This window comes from Muntiacus reevesi, chromosome 1, assembly GCF_963930625.1.
Source record: "Muntiacus reevesi chromosome 1, mMunRee1.1, whole genome shotgun sequence".
Lineage (NCBI taxonomy): Eukaryota > Metazoa > Chordata > Mammalia > Artiodactyla > Cervidae > Muntiacus > Muntiacus reevesi.
In genome coordinates, this window is record NC_089249.1 from 104,871,921 (window position 1) to 104,894,283 (window position 22,363).

The 22,363-nt window shown below is 37.5% G+C and overlaps 2 protein-coding genes across 2 annotated transcripts in view; one reads left to right on the forward strand and one right to left on the reverse strand.

Annotated features, from left to right (window-relative positions):
• Nucleotides 1-1,931, forward strand: part of FRRS1 (ferric chelate reductase 1) — a 73,343-nt gene extending 71,412 nt beyond the window's left edge. The window contains exons 16-17 of the mRNA XM_065908176.1: nucleotides 993-1,054; nucleotides 1,137-1,931. Coding sequence (XP_065764248.1) covers nucleotides 993-1,054; nucleotides 1,137-1,229 — 155 coding nt within the window. The 3' untranslated portion in view covers nucleotides 1,230-1,931. The remainder of the gene's footprint in view (nucleotides 1-992; nucleotides 1,055-1,136) is intronic.
• A 10,288-nt stretch (nucleotides 1,932-12,219) lies between these two features.
• PALMD (palmdelphin) overlaps nucleotides 12,220-22,363 on the reverse strand; it is a 56,527-nt gene continuing 46,383 nt past the window's right edge. The window contains exons 4-8 of the mRNA XM_065908185.1: nucleotides 20,076-20,190; nucleotides 19,909-19,942; nucleotides 19,677-19,790; nucleotides 16,802-17,896; nucleotides 12,220-12,623 (exon numbers count right to left, since the gene is read on the reverse strand). Coding sequence (XP_065764257.1) covers nucleotides 12,580-12,623; nucleotides 16,802-17,896; nucleotides 19,677-19,790; nucleotides 19,909-19,942; nucleotides 20,076-20,190 — 1,402 coding nt within the window. The 3' untranslated portion in view covers nucleotides 12,220-12,579. The remainder of the gene's footprint in view (nucleotides 12,624-16,801; nucleotides 17,897-19,676; nucleotides 19,791-19,908; nucleotides 19,943-20,075; nucleotides 20,191-22,363) is intronic.

Sequence of the window (22,363 nt, forward strand, 5' to 3'; positions counted from 1 at the left end):
ACTCAGGCTATGATAAAAATAGTGGAAATTTTCTGCCTTTGCTTTTTATATTTATTAGTATTAGAGTTTGTGAGTAAAATGCAAGGGAAAGAGGGCAGCCTTTAGGGAAGATGCCTTCTTTGTAAGTACTTTTTTACTTTGCATGCTGGTCTGACGTGGGGCTAGAATGAACCGAGAGCCCTGAATAACTGGAGCTGAGAGACCCCTGAGACGGAGGAAGAAGAGATGCTCATCCATAGTCAATACAGGGCAAAGCTGCAGATGAATTTTACCTATTGAACAGACTTCTTGTGTGCTATCACTTACGTTGCCATCTGCGTTATATATAGCTAGCTAAGCAGCATGCTACATAAGAAGGACTTAATGTTTTGCAGTGCTCTCTAGTGGCCGGGTCCATTTTGGCCCCAGTGCAGGCAGGGTAAGATACCTGTAGCCATCAGGAGTGGAGAGATTAGCAGAGAGTCAGTGACATGTTCGCCTGGTTTCTAGGCTAACTGTCCTTTGTGTCCTAAGGTGGGCTTCTAAAAACAACCTCTTTGTTGTCTAGTGTGTGCTCAGCAGCTTTTTCGGAACTGCGTAGTAAAAACTGTCCTACCGGTTTTTGACTCTTGATAGGGTAACATACATAGGATTTGAGTCCTTTTCTTTTGATTGGTGTAGTTGATTTACAACGTTGTGTGGGGTTTGAGTCCTAAAGGGACTTTTGATAACCACTAGATTATGGCTTGCTATTTAAAAAAATATATGTATTTAACACTTGGATTGTTAGAACTCTGACTAGAAGAAAGTCCTTTCACATGTATGCTGTAGCCAGCTTGACCTGATTTGTAAGAGCCCTAAATATGCAGGAAGTTTGCAACATTTGGTCATGTGAAATGCGAGAATGTACCTCTCTTGGAAATCCTCCAATGCTCCAAATCAGGGCTTTCTTTGAGAATGAGTTTACCTGCATACCCACTGGCCTTACAAACTTTTGTTCTTGTTCTTGACAGTTGAAATCCTGGATGATGATAGAATTCAGATCCTCCAGTCATTCACTGCAGCTGAGGCAGAAGTAAGTTCTTTCTTCTTATTTATTGACACAAACCTTAGTGATTACAGTTTCCTTTTTTATATCTCATTTTTTTTTCTTTTAGGGTTATGTTTTTAAAAAGGTGGTGTTAGCAATTTATGTTTGTGGGAATTTGACTTTTCTCACCATGTTCTTATCTGCAATCAACCGTCTATGAGCGAGTGAAGACCTTGGCTTTTGCAGGCCAGGTGATAATCACCATCAAGCCAAAAAACATGATGCCTATCCTGACTGCCTGGAATGTATTCATGAATTCTAATTAGGGAAGATCAGATCATGTCTACAGAGAAATTCTGAAATCTGGTCTTCAGAGATCAACATTCAGTAGGGTGCTATGCACCATAAACTGATGTCAAGGTTTATATATTATTCTGAGTCTTAATGGGAAGGTTGTGTCTGAGGAGAAATAACTCAAATATTTTATATGCTGAAATTTTAAGAATGTTAGCATTTAAGAAAAGAACTGTTTTAGAAAAACAAACGGATGTCATTGAGATAAAGTGGAGACTGTATTAAGGTAAATATCTTTTGAACTTAAAGGTGCTGTTGTACTTTAAAGAAAACATTTATTTTTTACTAGTTTCTATGAATGGTCTTTCTTAGGACTTTTTCCCTTTCCCCTTTCCTTAAGAATTTTTGAGAAACATGTTTTTCAGTCCAGTTTTTTAGACGTGCCCTTTGTTTCATGTATTTTGTTACTTCCCTGATAAAGGTAAAACTGGGGTTAACACCATTTCATTAACATTTGAATATATTATTAATATTACAATTTCTTTCTTAGCAGTGAAATGCAAGTGTGCATCTTTTGATTGTCTTCATATATTTTGCTACAGAGCTAAAATGATATTTTCTATGTTAATTGTTTTGACTATGAGATAAAGTCTTAGTCTTTGGAGATTGTAGACTTGCATTTCAAAATTAATAAAATTAATTGTTGTGAGCATTTTAAGAGTTACTCTCTTTCTTTGTGCTAATAAAATAGTATGGATGATTCTGTTTTGTTAGAAGTTTCTGATACTACAATGAATCAGAATCATCATTATCATTTTCCTTCCTATTTCAGTAATTTCCCTTTTATGATTGGCTCTCATGTTTGCTATGAGGATTTCTAGCCAGTGGGTGGCACCATAACACTGCTACTTTGCTCCTGTTTCCTTGGGCTGATTCATTTTTAGTACCTGGTATCTTGGGGTGACATACCCCTTAAAATTCACCAACTCTTAATATTTGTTTGGAAAATTTCTGCCTTTGAGGGAATGATCACAGTTATAGGATAGAACTGAAATTAGGGACCAATGTTGTTATTTTCTGGTTCTAATTCTATTTGTTTTCTGACCATGTTATTTAATAACCATTGTTTGATACTTCTGTTTACCTTTGTGTGACCTGGTAACAAATGAACACAACTATCTTAGATAGACAAAACAAGCAAAACTCTATATTCTTAAAATAAAAAGTTTAGGGAAGCATAGTTTAAACTTTTTTATGTTAAAAAAAAAATACGATTGGTCCAAGGACCTAAATTCTGTCTGGTATAAGTAATAGCCTCAGTGGCGTATCTTACACCTTTTTCTGGGTAAAATGATATGCTTTTGTCCTTTAGATAGGTGTTTATCGTAAGTAGCTTAGGGTTTGAGATGTGATATTTATGTGTTCATGTTCTATAAGTGTCAGGCTACTTAATAGTCTAAGCTTTTTTTTAAATGTCTTTATATAAAAGCATAGGGCGTCCCAGGTGGCTCAGTGGTAAAGAATCTGCATGCAGTGCAGGAGGTGCAAGAGACTTGTGTCTGATCCCTGGGTTGGAAGATCCCTTGGAATTAAAAAAAATGGCAATCCACTCCAGTATTCTTGCCTAGAGAATTCCGTGGGCAGAGGAGCCTGGTGCGTGATAGCCCATGGGACCACACAGAGTTGGACATGACTGACCGAACATCCCTTTTTATTGGCTCAGTGGTAAAGAATTCGCCTGCAATGCAGGAGACTTGGGTTTGATCCCTGGGTCAGGAAGATCTCCCGGAGGAGGTATGGCAACCCACTCCAGTATTCTTGTCTGGGAAATCCCATGGACAGAAGAGCCTGGTGGGCTACAGTCCATATGGTTGCAGAGTTGGACATGACTAAAGTGACTGAACATGCATGCATGCACATTTAAAGCATTTTGTAAAAATATATAGATCACAGAGTCAGACACGACTGAGCAACTGGGCACACACATAGAAAGTTACATGTATACTAAAATATTTTCCTCTAATTTTCAACTATGAGGGGCTTAAAGGTTAATAAATTACATTTGACATGGAAAGATTTGTTTAAGGAAAAGATGAACCTTGCTGTGTTTTGGTTTTCAAATACATGAACTTACTGGATTTCCATTGCTGAGGCTAACCTGTTTTACTTTTCTTTTTCACTAATTTCATCTGTTGACACTGGATATATCAGCTGATATACAGAGTTGTCCAAAGAAGTCTTTACCATTTAATTTTAGTAGATCAACAAACCTTTTCATTAATATCAAATTTATGATTCTTCTGCTTATGAATGGTTGATATCTACAAATTAAAAATGCCTGTTCTTTTTTTTTAAAGTAAGTATGGTACCTCTGTGCTCCAATAGTCTAATATATATTATTTTAATTAATTTATTTATTTGGCCACACAGGGTCTTTGTTATAGCACATGGGGTTTTTGATCTTCATTGTGGAATGAGGGACTTTTTTTTTTTTTTTTTAGTTGTGGCATGTGGGATATAGCTCCCTTGACTAGGGATTGAACTCAGGGCCCCTGCTTCAGGAGTATAAAGTCTTAGCCACAGGACCACCAAGGAAGTCGCCAAAATGCCTCTTCTTTACTCCTCTCAATTTTCCTTCATGTTTTTGTAATAATCTGTTTTTTTAAAAAGATATCTTTTTTATAGGAGTGATTATTAAACTAAATGCCTTTATATCTTAAACTATGTTGCCCCTAATAACAAAACCACGAATTTTGTTCTTTAAGATGGATTTTCTATAAAATAAAAATAAGTTTTTTTTAAAAGAAACAAATTCTGGAATGTTGTGGTCAGGGTAACATTCATAACTGATGCTATTTTTGTTTTTATTGTTTTCCTATCTTTGGAAATAATTCTGGGGGACAAAGGGTAGCCTATGGCATAAGTTTTTGAATAAATGATTCTTAATTCCTACTTGGTTATCCGGATTTTGGCTCAAATGTGTGTTAAGTGATATTCATCCCTCCCACCTCCTGCCCCAGTACAGGTGGCAGTGGAAGACAGATGCATCAATGCCAACTAGGAAGCCCTAAGGGGGACATGTAATTTTTGACTAAAGTTCTATTTGTCTGTATATTCTGGTGAAGCAAGGAAAAAAACAACAACAACAAAGGTCCTTGTTTAAGATAATCCATTGTAGATGGGAATGAAAGAAAGATTTCTTCTAAACTCTTTCAAATCAGATTAGGTTACATCCTGTCACTCTGCACATCCTGTTTCTTTCCTCCTTGCCCCAAACCCACCAGGCTCATCTCTGTACCCAGGTCAGATGGTCACCTGCCTCGAATGCCCCTTCTGTTCCCCTCTTCCCAGAAAAAATTGATTTATTAAGTTCTGGCTCAAAATCTTTCTTGTTTTTGGAGCCTTCTTGACTGTTTCTTCTACATAGGTCTCTCCTGACCATCCTTATAAAGGGTGGATTGGAAGGCGGCTAATCCTGAAACTAAAAAGGACTGGGAGTTTGGGAGTGGAATTGGAAGACCTGAATATACATGTTTGGTTTATGAGACTCATGTTGTTGAGCAAGTCACTCATCTCTGAGTCTCATTCCTTCATCTGTAAGGCCCATCTCACAAGGAAGTTGTGAGGAAGGAATGAAGTGGTGCCAGCAAAAGATACTTTGAACAGGTTATTGATGATGTCATTGCTTTTGATTACAGTGTTAAACTTTGGTAGCTTTTAAGCTATGGAATGTGTAGTTTTTATTTGGTAAAAGATTTGATGTTTACCTTGAAAGCATAATGCTAAGTGAAATAGCCAGACAAGAAAGGACGCTATTATGTAATTTATTTACTTGGAGTCTCTAGACTAATCATATTCATAGAGATGTAAAGTAGAATGGTGACTGCCAGGGGCTGGGTTGTGGGGAGAGAGGAAAGGGGATTTATTGTTTAATGGATACAAATTTTCTGTTGATGATGAAATTGTTTTGGAGATTTACAGTGGTGATGCTTACTTGTGAAGATTAGTTTGTGAACAGTATCCACGCAAGTAGTTAAAATGGAAAATTTTGTGTTACATATATATTTTATCACAATAAAAAAATTGATGTTTATAGGAATACTATTCATTATAGTCAAATGATAGAAACAGCCCATCTGCAAATAAATGAATAAGGAAGTTGTCATACATACATTCAATGAAATGATATTCAGCCGTAAAAAGATATGAAAAACTGATATGTGCTGTCACATGGACCAATCTTCAAAGCATGTGCTTCTCCATAGCTACCAAGGACATCGAAGGACTAGAATAAGAGGAACAACAAACAGACCAACAAAAAAAATATTATGCTAAGTGAATCAGACACAAAATGTCACATATTATGATTGTATGAAATATCCAAAATAGGTAAATGCATGGAGACAGCAGAGTAGTGATTGCCACGGCCTTGAAGGGAGGGAATAGAGGAGGGAATGGGGAGTAAATGCCTGATGGAGATAAGGTTTTATTTTGGGGTGAGGAAAATGTTTTGGAGATAGAGGTGGTGGTTGTACAACATTGTGAATGGAAGAAATGCTACTTTAAAATGCTTACTCTATCTTTTGTGAATTTCTCCCCAGTAAAGCAAATATTTATCTAATTACAACTCTTGGATTATACCTTTTGCTGGCCTTAAATTTGGTATCAGCTTAATTTCTTATTTCATTATCAAATAAGTTAATGTAATTTTATATTGTGCCTGGTTGTATAGGTCTAGTTTAAAGGAGAGGTAGTTCCTAGAACATATCTTTAGAAGTATATTGTCTTCTTATGATATTCTTCTTATTCACATATAAAAGAAATTCACATTAATATGTCTTCTTGTTCACATGTGAAAGAAATTGTACTGTACTCTGGGTTTCAGAGTTGGCGATGGACAGGGAGGCCTGGCGTGCTGCAGTCCATGGGGTCGCAAAGAGTTGGACGTGACTGAGCAACTGAATTGAACTGAACTGAACTGGGTTTCTTGTAAGAACTTAAAGAAATTTTTTTATTTCCAGTCAGATGCTAAGACATGGTAATTAAGTTCTGGGAATAAGAATTTCCTGAACCCATACATTCTAAATATGTGATTTCTGCTGCCAGTAATGGCTAAGATCCTGCAAAATAGACTCTTCTTCAGAAAACTAGGGTAAACTTCAAAAAGCAGCTATCTAAAAGCCCCAGGGAGTGGTGGGAAGTAGGAGGATTTGGATGAGGTGTCCGCACTCAGAGGAGGATAATTGTCTGGAGTTCCCTGTTTTCACTGTTTTTAGTCTCAGAACAGTTGAAGTCAATTGTGTGTGTGGTGTTGAGTGGCAGGGAAACTACAGAGTCCCTGGCATAGAAATCCAGAGGACTGATGGCTGGACCAGTTGTAGCTGTCAGGGAGTGGGATGAGAGGAGTAGGTTTCCTTTCCTGAAAAGGAAAACACTAGAGAGGGAATCCCAAATCCTGTTTGCCCACAGCTCTGATGAATCCTCGAATATGTTCACATGCATAAAGCAGATACAAAGCAGCTAGACCAGATGAAAAAAATTGACTTGAGATTGGAGCTGTAATGTAAATAACAAGAATGTACAGTCCAACCCAGCTATTGCCTGCTAAAACAAAAGAAGCAACTTTCATTGGGGAAAAATAAATGAGGATCCAGTATTTTACTTAATGATATACAGATGACAATCCAAAATCACCTGACATAAGAAGAATCAAGAATTACCTGACATAAGAGAATCTGGCCCATTCTCCAAAAAAAGGGTTTGCTAACTTTTTCTCTCAGGGGATCAATACAAAGTATTCTGGGTTTTGTGGCCCACCTATGGTCTCTGTAGCATAAGCATTTTCTTTTCTTTTCTTTTTTTAAATTTTTTTTATTAGTTGGAGGCTAATTACTTCACAAGCATTTTCTTTTCTAAACAGCTCTTCAAAAAATGTGAGAAATCATTTTTAGTTTCTGGGCCATACCAAAACAAGTTGTGTGATGAATTTGGCTTTTGGGCCATAGTTTGTCAACCCTTGCTCTAAAAATAGAACAATCAGTGGAGACCAATTTTTGAGCTTCCTTACATTATTATTTTCAGGAGATAAGAATTGTAAAGTATGTATTATAACTACTCTCAACTATCTGAAAAGAAACTTGTTTGCTATAAATAAAAATGCATAGAAATAGAAACAATACAAAAGGACCATATGAAAGTAGGAAAGCTAAAAATATACAGTATTTGAAATAGTTCAGGAGAGAATGTCAGAATGAAGATGACAGGGAATAAGAGCCAATGAACTTAAAGATAGATCAATGGAAATTAACAGAATAAGGGAAAAATGAATCCCAAGGCCTGTTAATAATAGCATCTTTAGTATTATCTCAGAAGGAGAGGAGAGTCTAAGTTAATAATGACTGGAAAATCCCCAAATTTGCTAACGGCCTAACTTTACTGATTCATGATACAGGAAAACAACTCAAGCAGGAAGATGCTGACAGTCATGCTTATACAAATCATAGTCAAACTCATGCAAGCAAAAATTACAGAGCAAGTTCTTGAAAGCAGAAAGAGAAAAATTAAGCATTCCAGACAGGGGAACAATGATTTGGTTAACATTTGACTTCTTTGGTGCTCAGACGGTAAAGAATCTCCCTGCAATGCAGGAGACCTGGGTTCAATCCCTGGGTTGGGAAGATCCCCTGGAGGAGGGCATGACAACCCACTCCAGTATTCTTGCCCGGAGAATCCATGGACAGAAGTGCCTGGTGGGCTACAGTCCGTGGGGTCACAGAGAGCGGGACACAACTGAGCAAATAAGCGTAAGCACAGCGCAGGGACGTTATGGAGCCCAGACAGCGGAGTCACACCCAAAAGAGAAAACATGTCAATGAGAATTCTAGTTGCAGAAAAAATATCCTTCAAGAATGAAACAGAAATGAAAGGACATTTAAGAGAATTTGTTAGCACATATGCACTGCAAGATGCAAAAGGGAGTTCTTCAGACTGAAGAGAAATGACGGCCGGATCCTGGGAAAGAAGTGAAGAAAACTCAAAATGATAAATGATTAGTAAATAAAAAATCCCTTTTGGACTTTTATGACCTAAGTTCTTTATAATAAATATGTCTGATTAAAGCAAAAGCAGTCTACATTGTTTTGTGGGGTTTATAATGTATGCAGATATAATGCATATAACAAGTTAGCATAAAGGATGGCAAGAGATAATGAACTCATACAATTGAAAGGTGTTCGCATTTTATATGAAGTTACACAATGTTAGTTCTAAGTGAAAAGTTCAAGATGTATATTGTAGTTCTTACAGAAATAAAAAATAAAACATATAAGAAGCCAGCGGAAAAAATGATATAAAATCTTAAAATTATTTAGATAATTTAATTTAAAGATTAGAAAAGAAAAATAAAGGAGCAAAAAAGCAAAAATAAAACAAAACAAAAAACACAGTGGGGATAAAGAGAGAACAAATAATAATATTGTGGGCCAAAACTCAATCACATTCATAATTACATTAAATGTTAATGGACTAAAAACTCCAATTAAAAGCAGAGAAGGTCAGATGGATAAAAAAGCAAAACCCATGATGTGATTTATTAAAATATAAAGGGACAGATAGGTTGAAAGTAAATAAATGGAAAAAAGCATAGCATGAAATAATAAGCTTGAGAAGGAAAAATGTCTGTTTCCAGTCAGAGAGTATCACGAGAGATAGACCACATTTTTGTGCTTTCTTTTTTGAGATAGACTCTTCTTAATTGTTTACAGCATTAATATATTATGCTGTAACTCGAGAGTAGTGTAACTCAAGAGTAATAACTCAATAAGTGACTCAAGAGTAGTGCAAACATCCATGAGCCCATACTGATTTAAATTAATGATTGAATAAATCACCAAATGAGGGAGAATAGACAAATATGTACAGAAGAATTTGAAATAATTGATACAGATACTCTGTCCTCAAGGAAAGTGAGCCTAACTTCCTATTACTTAAGTGTGGGCTGTGTGTAGTGACTTCCTGTCAATGCAGACAGCCAAAAAGAATGCTTTTACAGTGAAGTAATCTGACTAAATTATATCAGCCAGTTTATCAAGGTGAACATTAACAGTGATAAATCATGTTGAAAGTATCATTGATATGATCTGATAAAAATGGCAGTTTACCTCTTTAGTCTTCCTTTCACAAACTTATGACCTCAGTTTAATCAGGAAAGTAACATCAGACAATTTGCAGTAGAGAGACATCTTATACAATGCCTGGATGGTAATTTTCAAAATTGTCAAGCTTATCAAAAACAAGGAAAGTCTGAAAAACAGTCATAGCCAAGTGGAGCCTAAGGAGACATGACAACTAAAAGTAATGTGGTTTTCCATATACGATCCTGGAATTGAGAAAGTACGTTAGGTAAAAACTATGGAAATCTGAATAAACTGTGCTGCTGCTGCTGCTGCTGCTAAGTCACCTCAGTCGTGTCCGACTCTGTGCGACCCCATAGACGGCAGCCCACCAGGCTCCCCCGTCCCTGGGATTCTCCAGGCAAGAACACTGGAGTGGGTTGCCATTTCCTTCTCCAATGCATGAAAGTGAAAAGTGAAAGTGAAGTCGCTCAGTCGTGTCCGACTCTTAGCGACCCCACGGATTGCAGCCTACCAGGCTCCTCCGTCCATGGGATTTTCCAGGCAAGAGTCCTGGAGTGGGTTGCCATTGCCTCCTCTGGAATAAACTATGAGACCTTAATCAATAATAGTGTATCATTTTTGATTCACTAATTATAACAAATGTACCATACTAATGTAGGATGTTAATAATAGGGAAACTAGATGAGGAGTATATGAGAACTTTATATTATCCTCTGAATTTCTCTTTTAATCTAAAGCTGTTCTTTGAAACAATGTTGAATATAGTTGACTGTAGATAAAATAACTTGAGCATGTTTCTCTTCATCTCAGGGAGAAGGTGAGTTCTTTGTATAAAGGATAACTGCCTCTTATTAGATGGAAACAGTTGTCTTTTTAGTTGCTTGAATGGTCAAATATATGTAGAAGGATAAATATGGAAGCTGAGTAGAAAAATGGCTGGACGGTGCCAGTTTAATGCCTCATCTTTATCTTCATCATTTAGTGCCTCATCTCCATATCCACCTTCTTGGTCCTGTTTTGTTATGTAAGCATTTCTCCTTTGCCAGCTGAAGCAGTTGTAGAAGGTGTGAAAGTGTTAGTCGCTCAGTCGTGTCTGACGCGTTGCTCCCCTATGGACTGTAGCCCCCCAGGCTCTTCTGTCCAAGGGTTCTCTAGGCAAGAGCACTGGAGTGGGTTGCCGTTCCCTTCCCCCGGGGATCTTCCCAGCCCAGGGACTGAACTTGAGTCTCCTGCGTTGCAGGCAGATTCTTTGCCAGCTGAGCCACCGGGGCAGCCCAGTATTACGCTTTGTCAATAGAGAGTACTGGAGGGATGCCACAAGGGCAAGAAAGCACCTCACTTCTGTTTTCCCGCTTTCCTTCCTTTTCGCTGAGTACAGGGGCCAGTGGATTGGTGTGTGGATGGCCCAGTCTCACCTCAGCAGCTCGGACTGACCAGTTCCAGCTTTGCACTCAAGCCCCATCCTGCCCACCTGGCAGCCAGTTTCTCAGCAGCTCCAGCTTCATCCCCAGGCAAAAGGCCAGCTCCTGCCTCCCACACCTTCTGGCTATGCTGGGCCACTTCTACGTACAAGCCCTGGTCCATGACTCACGGTAAGTGGCTAGATGATCTGCCAGTCCGATTTGGCTCATGTTGCCTGAGACCAACTGGTGTTACACAGCCTCCTCTTGTAGATTACATCTTTCCCCTTATGAACTGTTTACTCATTCATATGTTTGTTGACCACTTCCATGGTGCTCAGCAGTGTTCTAATAAATTTTTGTGTGCAAAAGCAAAACCCAGCGATTTATTCACAAGGGTGGCAGAGCTTCAAACGAATGTGCAGATTTGACAGGTCATTTATGCTAAAGCCAAAGGCAAGAAAAGGAAGGAATTGGTACCCTTGGACCTGGGATAAGGGTGTTTCTGTGAAAGTGCTTCTGAAATTTGACCCTTCAGCCTTCCCAGAACATTTCAAGCCAGCTGAGGAGCTCTTTCCTTTTAGAGAAAAACTGCCCTTTGCAAACAAATCATCTGAGACTGATACTCCCCAGGTAAATTCTTGTCCTCATCAGGATCTGCTTCTTTTACTGCTCATTACGTCCACATCAGTAGCTAATATAATTGCATCATGGACTTACCAGGAAAATTCAGTGTTTTCCCTGAGAGAGAAAAATAGACTATTCACTGAAAGACTTGGCAGGACCTGGGTAATTTGCACTGGCAATCCAAGGGAAGATGTGTTTGCATGGATTTTGGAGGCTTGTTGGATGGAAGACAGAATAAGAAGGTAGAGTAGAAGAGAACTGTTATGGGAGTATTCTTTAAATCATGATTTAGCATCTTGGCAAAAATACTTAGGAATTACATGTGGTATACTTTATTAGTAAGTTTTAGCATTAGGATTCTGACTTATTTGTAAGAATTGGTCAAACATTAGACCAGATTTGTGTTGAGAAGTTGAGAAGTCCTCCATCCAACAGTCTTGGGCCATAATCAGTCACTGTACCCCAGAATTCACATTGAAATGAATGAAAGAAATTTCAAGAAGAATGAACATATTGGTTATCAACTTTAAAGTCATGTACACTAATAAGATAATCCAAATCCAATCCCCAAATAAGAGGATAATTATTGCATGCACCTTTGAAATGTATGCAAGTAACTTTAAGTCTCAGTTGAATTGTTCCTTGGCAAGGATGTAGTTGCCTGAGTCCTTGTAGACTTGGGATGGCATGTTTACTTGTCAGAGTTGAAGATGAATATTTCTGTGATAAGGCACAGTGATTTCCTATAGTCTCTCAGTCTTTGTGTTAGCAAAATGACAATGTCAGTTAATAAAATATAGTTGGGCTATTTTAAATAACTTTATTTGTAAATTTAACAAGCTCTTATTAGAAATGCTTTGGTATCAATACAATAAAAATATGTTGGTTTCCCCTCCACTGAATCATATCAAGTAACTGGAAAAGTTAAGCATTTGTTCTCCCCAGCTTTTTTTGGAATTTTTCAAATAACGACTACTGCTTATCCACATGGCATAATATGGCTATAATTATAATTTTTGTATCTTAGGAAAAAGAAACAAAATATCCAGAAGAGAAATCTTCAAATGTTTCTTAGTTTCTTCTTCAATGGGTGTTTATGTAGATGGTACACCTCTCAGATAACCTTTTTCCCCAACTTTGCCATTCTCATCCTTAATGCTGTAAAATAAAGAAAAAAATAGAGTTATAAAAAGCTTTAATTTTCACTCTAAATGACCATTTCATAGATTGCAGGAAAGTTTGAAACATACCTCAGATGATTTTATCCAACAATGTGAGCATTGTTTTAGTAGCATAAAAAGATAGTAGAAATAATAAGCTATGGTTAACTTAGGGAAGAAGCAGGTTTAGAACTAGAAGGAACCTATTTCTACAAATATTAATAAAGCAAACACAGCATAAATTGAGTAAATACAGGACTAGTGCACATTAACACTACTAGCCATAGATAAATAGCTATGGGTCAACAACTGTGTTTTGTGCATATTTCTGAGCTATGTACTACTAACGAGAAAAAGGCATTGATATAAGCCCTAATTCATGATAGCTGGGTTATTTTTTAACTCATCAAATCTAGTTGTCAAAGGGGCTTCATCCTTAGGTATAGAATGGCAAGAACAAATTTTTTAAATAAGAAGCAAGGTGAACTATTAATTAGGAGTTGGAGTCATTATGAGATGTCTTTGTCAAGATATAAGTACTTTCAAATGGCAAATTTATCTTTTTGAGAATATTTCACTGTTAATGATGTATTAGATATAGAAACCATTTTAAAAATGTAGATTTAAAATTCATAACACTGGTATCATGCTCTTAACAGTTAAAACCTGATTATAGCTGCCTCAGTTATGTTCCAAAAGTTGAGAGATGCTTTCAAGGCACCAATCATTACACTCATGTGTAATACTGCCCAACCACCAGCTATTTAGCTGTTTGAAAAATTTTGTTTAATTAAAAAAAAAAAGCAAAAAGGAACTCATATTCTCTCATTTCACAGTTATATATTAATTCTGTATTGAGAAATGAAGTGACCCTACTTCTAAGAAGCTTTTTTTCACAAATACGGGAAAGTTTGTGATCCAACACTATAACGATACCATGGTCAATTTTGTTGTCACTATACTGATATGAAATGTTGTCATTTAAATGAAGCCAAAGAGCTTTATTTCCCTGAGAAATTTAAGGGAAATGATGATTTTCAGTGGCAGGATCAAGAATATTTCCTTGAATTTAGGACCAGCTAAGATAATTTTCCTTTGTTCTGTAGCCAGGAAGATGGTCCCAATTGCTGGGAGATGTTGGGTGGTGAAATAATGACAGGAGTGTACCTCCACATCAAGAAGCAAACTGAAGGCAGAAAGCAAGTCTTTATAGTTTTTATTCTGAGTCTTTGGACCATTACCTTTCCCGTACCAAAATAAGAGCAGGGGCAAAGTCCGTTTTAAGGGACTTTTTGAAGGTCTCTTTTAAGGCAAGGGCAAAGTCTCCTCCCTACAACTACTCCTCAACTTAGATTCAGTAAAGCAGGCCTACCCACTTGCTGTAGACCTTCAATGAATTCTTAAAGGACATCCTGGATGTCTGCATCCTCAGGAGTGAGGCAATCCAGTAGCTCACTGTCCCATTTCTTAAGGTAAAAGAAAACAATTCTAGATTGTTAGAGTCTGCTATTTCTTTCTTTAGGCTTATGGTAAGTAGATGGTGTGAGTTCCAAGTAGCTGTGTGGGGATAGGCAATGAGAAAGCCCCTTGGTACAGTAGCTAAAAAACCCGAGTTATCACCTCTCTTTTTACTTTTCGTTTCTAGTCTTCTCTGATCTGTGTCCTCTCCCTATGGCAATCCAGACACAGTTTTGACTGTTTTTAACGACAGAAGAGAGCCTGCTTCCTTACTTTCAGTGTCCCCTGGCCTCTACTGGTTGCTGCGGGTTGGCAGTTCTGGCACCAATAGCTTATGAGTCCCCTGGAGCTGAGGTTCCCTATCAATTTATTCTGAAATGCCACTGACATCTGTAAGAGGGGAGGACAGAGCTAGAAGTATAAGCGTAGGTAGGTGGGGATTACCAACAGGAGCCACTTGTTCAGTTGGTGGGGAGAGTAATAAAGTCCCAGTAAGACGTTACAGGGCCACTCATTGGTGGATGTATCTGGCATTGAACCAGATATTTTGAACATTACCCTGTTATACTTACTTTAGCAAATGAACGTAACTTTGCCTAAATTTTCTTGTCATGTCTCATCCTGTTCAAAGTTTTAACTAAATCTGGTCTTTAGGATCCCCAGGCTCCACTTTTCTCCATCTTTCTTTCTCCTTCATGCTCTTTTCCAAGCATTAAAAATTGCTCTTAGATAAGACTTTGATAATAACATTTGCACAAATGAAAAGAGACTTATAGTTCTTAACTATTTCTGTGCCTACTAGGAATGTTTTATTTAGTGGGGCACCTATACCATAAATAAAGGAATTGACTTAAATGGTGGATTCCCAAATATCAATATGCATTTTGGGGGAAGGTGGATAGAGAGGAGCTTAACCTACTTGGTGCTTGTGAAATTAAAATGCATGGGTGGCTATAAATTCTATGTATATGGATGACCTTGAGGTCAATATGATATACTTATTTTTAACACCCACTTAAAAATATCAGTTCTGTAATCCACATGCTGAATTGGAAAACAAGAATGTAAAACAGTATTATGATAGAAAGCAAGGAATCTGGAGGATTCTGTTTATAAGATGCTTTGATTGATAGAACATAACTTTGTATTGTTACTTTGTCTGGAAAAGTCTTCCTGTTTTCATTATTTTAGCTCAGTGGCATGATTAGTGTTGTCTGGAAACATTAGTCACTTCCTATATTTTTCTCTGTGGTAAATGTGTTGACACAAGTAGGGGAGAAGGAATAAGGGTGTTCAGGAGGAGTTGGCTAACATCCAAGTTAAAAAATAAGAGGTTTTATAGTGGGTAATGTCACTGCTCTTGACCATAAAGAGTGTGTCCCTCTTTTCTAAGTCTTCTGTGTTGTTCTTTAAAAAATGGATTTAAGATGCAAAATGTGATCAATAAACAAAGCTCATTCTCAAAACAGAGGAACTTTTAGTTTTAGTAGGTTTCTTTTGTGGGGACACACCATTAAACTCTGATTTAGGTAGATAGTGTAAGTGTACACTTACCAATAGGTTGGAAATTCTTCAGATAATCAAATTTACAATTGGTATGCCTAATTTAACTACTTAATAAAAAGGGAAGAGGTCCATTTTATTGTATCATTGACAACCCAAGATTAGGTTGCTGGGTTACAGAGGAAAGAGCCTTCCTAAATTGTTCTACCAATTAGTTTCTACCACAGTTCTACAAGATTATCAGGTTCTTTGATTGCTAGATAAGCTGGGGTTTAACAGTTACTGCTTTTTAATGAGAATTCTCTCATTAGAACATTTAAAATTACTATCCCTTCCACAGATCCAGTACTTATGTCTGGATAATTTGATTTATGTCTTTAGGCATGGTAAGTTCAGCTGTTAAAATTAGTTTGATCATATTTTTATTTATTGTTCATAAATAAGTAGAATACAATATTCAAGTGATAATAAAGAATCTTAAAATTGATGAGCTATCACTTTTGTAGAAAAAGTGTTATTTTCTATTCAATACTAAAAAAGCTAGATAGCTATAAAACTTTACAGAGAATGAGAATGTATGGAATGCAAATATTTAGAAAATAAAAAAATAAAATTTCTAAGTTAGGGAAGATTATGTGACATAAGTATTATAATGTAGAATAAACTGATACCTTTTGTAAAATGTAGAAAAATGAAGGACATAAAGTTAATAAAATTATAAAAGTGTAGAGAAACAAGATATAGCAAAGTAATAAAATATCACACTAAAAATAAAATTTATTTTGTGTTTTTTTCTTGCAAAATTAAGGCAATTTGTTAACTTAAGTAGGAAATCTAAACCACAAAGAGGCACAAAAAAAGGGCTGGCTTCATTTCTTCTGGGAAAAGACCTAATATTGATGACAACATGATTGTGATTCAAACACATTCATACACAGTACCATACCATAGCAGAAGACGAATTCAAGTTACTAAGGTCAATCAATGCAATACCCAAATAAGGCAACAAATTTTGGTTTCACTTTCTTTCTCTTTTGAAGTGACTTAATGCTTATGATGATAATAACTCATATCAGCATTAATAAAAAAAAATCTTAGCAAGTGTTAGTCTATGAAGCGTCAGAAAAAGCTGAGAGCAAGAAGGTTTGGTAACAGCACAAAGAGAAGATTGTCACATGACCAAGCAGCAGTGACAAGCCTTGTCATGTTTGTTACCTGTTAAGGAGGGATCCTCAGTCCCATCTCCTGCTATCTGACCGTCCAGTGGAGAATGATGGATGGGGCTCCCTAAGCTTTCTTCTTGTTCCTTCAGGGATATGGAGTTTTTATGGGGAGATTTATGGTTTGTGTTTTCATGGGGATTGACTTCTGGTCTCTTTCTCGGGAGCGGTGTTGGCTTGGCAGGCTGGAAAACCTGACTGTGGGGAGCTATGGGATGGTAGGCTGGTTTCTCAGCTTCTACTTCACCCTCATCCTCGTCATCAATCACAACAAGCTCAGCATGGATGATCCCATCATACCCAGTCAGAAGCTTCTTTTCTTCCTCATTGTCTTCTGCCTGCTGATACCCCATGAAAATCATCGTCACGGGCTCTTTCTCATCCAGGTCAGAAGGCAGGGAATGAACAATATTATATCTAATGTCTTTCTCATCCTCCTGGCAAGGGGGTGAAGAACTCTGGCGTTCTGACTTCTCAACTAGAGCTCTGCTGGGACTCAGTCCTGCCTTTGGAGAGGGAGTATACTTGTCCTGCATTACATTTGGTTCTTCCCAAGGAGTCATCAGCCTCTTTTGTTGTTTGTGGGGCATCTCCTCTGCTTGTTGAGTCATTGATCGGGGATGAGGTATTGGCCGAACTGGGCTGATGTGATTGACAGTGTTACCTCTCTCCTCTGCAAGTCCATTGTCCATGCTGTGTATGGATCCATTCACACCATTGCCCAGTCCATTAGCTTTAGCTTTTATCCTTTCTTGAAAGGTTGGTCCAGGAGTTACCTTCTCTCTCTGTGGAGTTGTAGGTCTGCAAAATGGATTGGCATATACAGGTTCATGGTACTCTGTTGGGGATTTAGAATTTCTCTCTGAAGCCTGTCTTAAAAGTTCCTCCACTTCAACTGGCGCCAGGCCATCGGTGCCATTGTATGCTGCACTGTGATTAGAGCTTACTGCATAGACTGACTTTTGTCCATCGTCATAAACTTTTATCCCTGTGCCTTTAAAGTCATCTGATGGGAGAGGTATTGAAGACAGGACAGTACTTTCTCCGGTCTTCAAGTCTTTTTCAACTTTGATTTCCATGGCATACAAAGCTGTTGAGAGACAAATTTGATCTCTGATTTAGTCATTTTTCTGGTTGTAAAGTAACTTGCTTTCACAGCATTTATGTCCAGTATACCTGTTGACATTCTTTTATGAGAAGTCTTTTTAAAATTTCTGATTTATTCATTAAATATATAAAGGCTAAAACTTTAATGACATGGGTTTTTATGCAAGGATGTGTGAAATTACTAAAAAAATGGGAAAGACTGAAGAAGGGAAGCTGATTGTTCCAAATGGTAAGGATTTTCACTAGGATACCAAAAGATGTCCCCTTTCTAATGAGAAAATCTGACACAACAGATTTACAGTCTTTTATATTGCTCAGTAGGAAGGATCAGAGTTTTCTTTTTAATAAGGAAGAATATGTTACTCTGTGCATTACTGTTGGTAAAGGCTGAGCAAGGTATATTTTATTATGCTACATCCTTGATGTATAGCCCTGCAATGTGTTGAAATTAGAGAGGTGTGTTCTAAAGTTTTCATAGCTGGGAGGCGGTTAAATGTTGAACTGGTATTGAAGAGGCAGGAAGAAGGCTAGAATCACATGCGTCTCATTTTGCCTTATGTTTCTTTTCATTTTGACTCCCACTTGTAAGAAGAAGGGCTAAAATTAGAGCCGTATCAACTGTATTAAAAAAAACTGAACTGGGGGAAACTGGTTGATTTGGGGGAAGCTGAAATCTGTTTCACAGCCCTGGCAAGATCTTGATGCATGCATGCATGCTCAGTCGCTCAGTCATGCTGACTTTCAGTGACCCCATGGACTGTAGCCCACTAGGCTCCTTTTCCATGGGATTATCCAGGCAAGAATACGAGAGTGGGTTGCCATTTCCTCCTCCAGGGAGGATCCTAATGGCCAGGATTGTAACTGGCAGAGCAAAGCTAATGGGATCCTGGGCCACATTACAATGTGGTACTGCTTGTTTTTGTGTCCCCCATCTTCCTCTTTGGAGACATCTTGCGTGTCATCTCTCCCCCAACAGCCCGGTGGTTCTTGGCCTTCCCTGGCTACCCAACTAAAATTGTAATACACTCACCCACATGTGCCTTTTCCACCTTCTCTGCATTATTCTTCTCTTTAGCATTTTTGCTTCCCAATATATTTCATTTATTTACCTAATTTTTAATCTATTGTCTCCCTTAGAATGTCAGCTTTTATTCTCCCTTAGAACGAGGGCCGAGATTTTTGCTGTTTTATTCACTACTGTATTCCTAGTGTGAAAACTGAGCTTGGCATTGAGTTTGGCACTGAGTATTTGTTGAATGAATGAACGGTTGCTCCCTGAAGGTAAAGTGTAGCTTCTCTTTTCACTCTAAAATTCAAAGGTTCTACATCTGTCCCTATACAAGCCTTCATTTCCCCTGGGCCATTGACATTAGTTTCATGCAACCATTCTCACACAGGGACAAATAATGCCTGACCTCAGGGGGAATAATTTTGTTCATTCATTTCATCTTATTCTAGTGTCTACTACACAGAATATGTTGGGAGAGATGTTTTTGAGCAAGGGAGCTTTGTTTTAAGAGCTTCTTGTCTCCTTTAGGTCTTTATCTTCCCTGTCCTTACCTAGTTTGCTGAGGAATAAAATGCATGGAAGAAATACTGTAATCCCATTGTTGCTACTTATACAAGTGACTTACCTCATAGAACTTTGTAAAATGGACCATTACTTAACCTGGAAGGATAGGATGTTACAGCAAGTTGCCAATATTTGATATTGTAAAATATGAATTTGAGAACCTACCATTGAAGACAAAGTTTTCATATACCTTTTCTATTTTGTTCATCATCTTCTATTCCTTCATTTCTTTCCTTCCTTAACCTGGAAGGTACGTAGGATTTTGGAAGGTCAGGGATGTTAGCATAGATGTCTTCAACTGACTCTGTAAAATTCGTATTAATTCAAAATACATTTAGAATATACTTACAATAGAGAAAAATTTCAGCAGGCTAATCAAAAAATATCTTAGTTCGACATAACATAGACTGCTCAAAACATACCTTCTGATGTTTCTTCCTTTTCCACCTTCACAGACTATAAGAAAAAAGAATTCTCCATGATTAATACAGTTTAAAAATAGATTCTAAATGTGAATATACTTTGAAATATACTATTTGTGGAATCATTTTGGGAGGGAGTCATAATTTTCAAATTAGCTAATGCTCACCCTTATTATGTCTTCTGTTGTCCTCTCAACTGATTTCAGTTTCTTTAAAATTGCTTCTTCATTGGTTGAGATTTGCAGTTCAGCCTTTTCAAGATCTTGGATCTCTTTCTCAAGTCTGAACAAAGATATACTTTATATTGTTTAAAACAATACAAATACAGAGCCCCCAAGGATATATTTCCCATATACCAACTTTACTTGGAATATTGCATGTAAGTATCCAGATACCATATAAGATGCTGAAGCTGAAACTCCAATACTTTGGCCACCTCAGCAAAGAGGTGACTCGTTGGAAAAGACCCTGATGCTGGGAGGGATTGGGGGCAGGAGGAGAAGGGGACGACGGAGGATGAGATGGCTGGACGGCATCACCGACTCGATGGATATGAGTTTGAGTAAACTCTGGGAGTTGGTGATGGACAGGGAGGTTTGATGTGCTGCGATTCATGGGGTTGCAAAGAGTCGGACATGACTGAGCGACTGAACTGAACTGAACCATATAAGAACTTAGCATAACACCAAACATCATGTTAAGTACATAGAAGATACCCAATAACTGACTTTGACTTACTTTTCAAGTTGTTTGTTTTTGACAAGGGGGATTCTCATGTGAAATATTTGACCCTTGGTCCCATTTTCTTCATTACAACTACTAATGTTACTTCCAAATGAAATCGAGAGATTTCTCTTACAAAGAGACATAAGTTTAAAGTTGGACCAAAAAGAATGGTCCATCTGTCATTGATACTGTAGAATGACAATTTTTCTTACCCAAGTTTTCATAGAAATTACTTGGAGAAACATTGTAATTTTATTTTCTAGCCAAGCAACACTTTATAACATTGTAATTATTATATTTGATTTAAAAATCATAACTATTTAACACTTAAAACCCCTGCATATCCTAACACTGAAAATGACACTTCATTTTAATTTTAGTTTTCTAAAAGTTGCTATATTATAGTGAGTAGTGTTCTATTACAGTGAGTGAAGAGGTGAGAAATGGACAAAATCTAGTACAGCGGCCTCAGTTGCTGTTGTTTATAGAGGCTATGTTTCCTAGATTAAAAAAAGTTATCACATAGCCTAACAAAGTGTAAGGGAACTCATAGGGACAGAAACAGACATTTGAAATTGGATTGTCACATCCTGAGCTGGTATTTGACTAGTTTAGAGCTGCATGTCAGATTCAAGTTAATTCCAGGGTGTGGCATCATGACCTCTATCCTGGATAAAAGCATACTATCACGGGCGTTCACAAAGTTAGAAAAGTTGGCCCTTGGCATCCATGAAACACGCATAATTTCTCAGGCAAATACTCTGAGCTGTAAAATCAGCTGCCTCAAAGGATGGCTGCTTTAGATATAGCAGCTAGTTCAGGAGATGACAGCTGTGGGTATTAGTGTAGGCTAAGATAATTGTCAGTTTTCTTGACTTCTTTCTTTAAGGTGATCATGCATCTGGCAGCTCAAAATCCCTGTGCTGTTGTCACACCAATAAAAGTCCAAGATATGGTCAAGCAGATCATTCTCCTACTTATTGCTTTCATTTCAAAGTTCTGACTTGCCTGCTGCCTATGACTGTTGGTAGTTGGCTGTTTATAGCTGAGGTGCTCTTGCACATCATAAAACTCCAGGTAAAATGCAGTACTTCTGGTTTCTTAGAAGTTAGTAACATGTGATGCCAGCCTCTTAAAATCCCTCCATATTCACAGTAGTATAGTTGCCCTTCGGTAGAGTTGTGGGGATATATGTTGGTTGGTAGAATGGAAAGTTGAATATTAAAAGTGATAGATCTGGACTATTCTGTTTCTGCTACTCACTATTTGTAAAAACCAATTCTTTAAACTTTCCTGAAACTCAGTTTTGTAATATGTACAATAAGGATATAGTATACACCTTACTTGATGCAGAAACTTGGTAAAGCTAAGAAGAGGTGATGTCTTTGAAAGCACATTAAACATAGTTGAGGGACTTCCCTGATGGTCTAGCGGCTAAGACTCTGTGCTCCGGTCTGGGGTTCAATTCCTTGTCAGGGAATTAGATCCTGCATGCCACAACTAAGGATCTTGCATGCCATAACAAAGATGGAAGATCCCGCATGTTGCAGTGAAGACGCACAGGCAAATAAATATTTAAAAGTAAATATAAGTGATATTAGATGTAAATGTTATTTTGGTGTAGTTATCAAAGATTTTCTGCAAGGCAACATGTCTCTCTTCGGTTGTCTTGTTCTGCAGGTTCCTTTACCTGATAGCATGTTAGAGATAATCTAATGGGGAGCCTTTG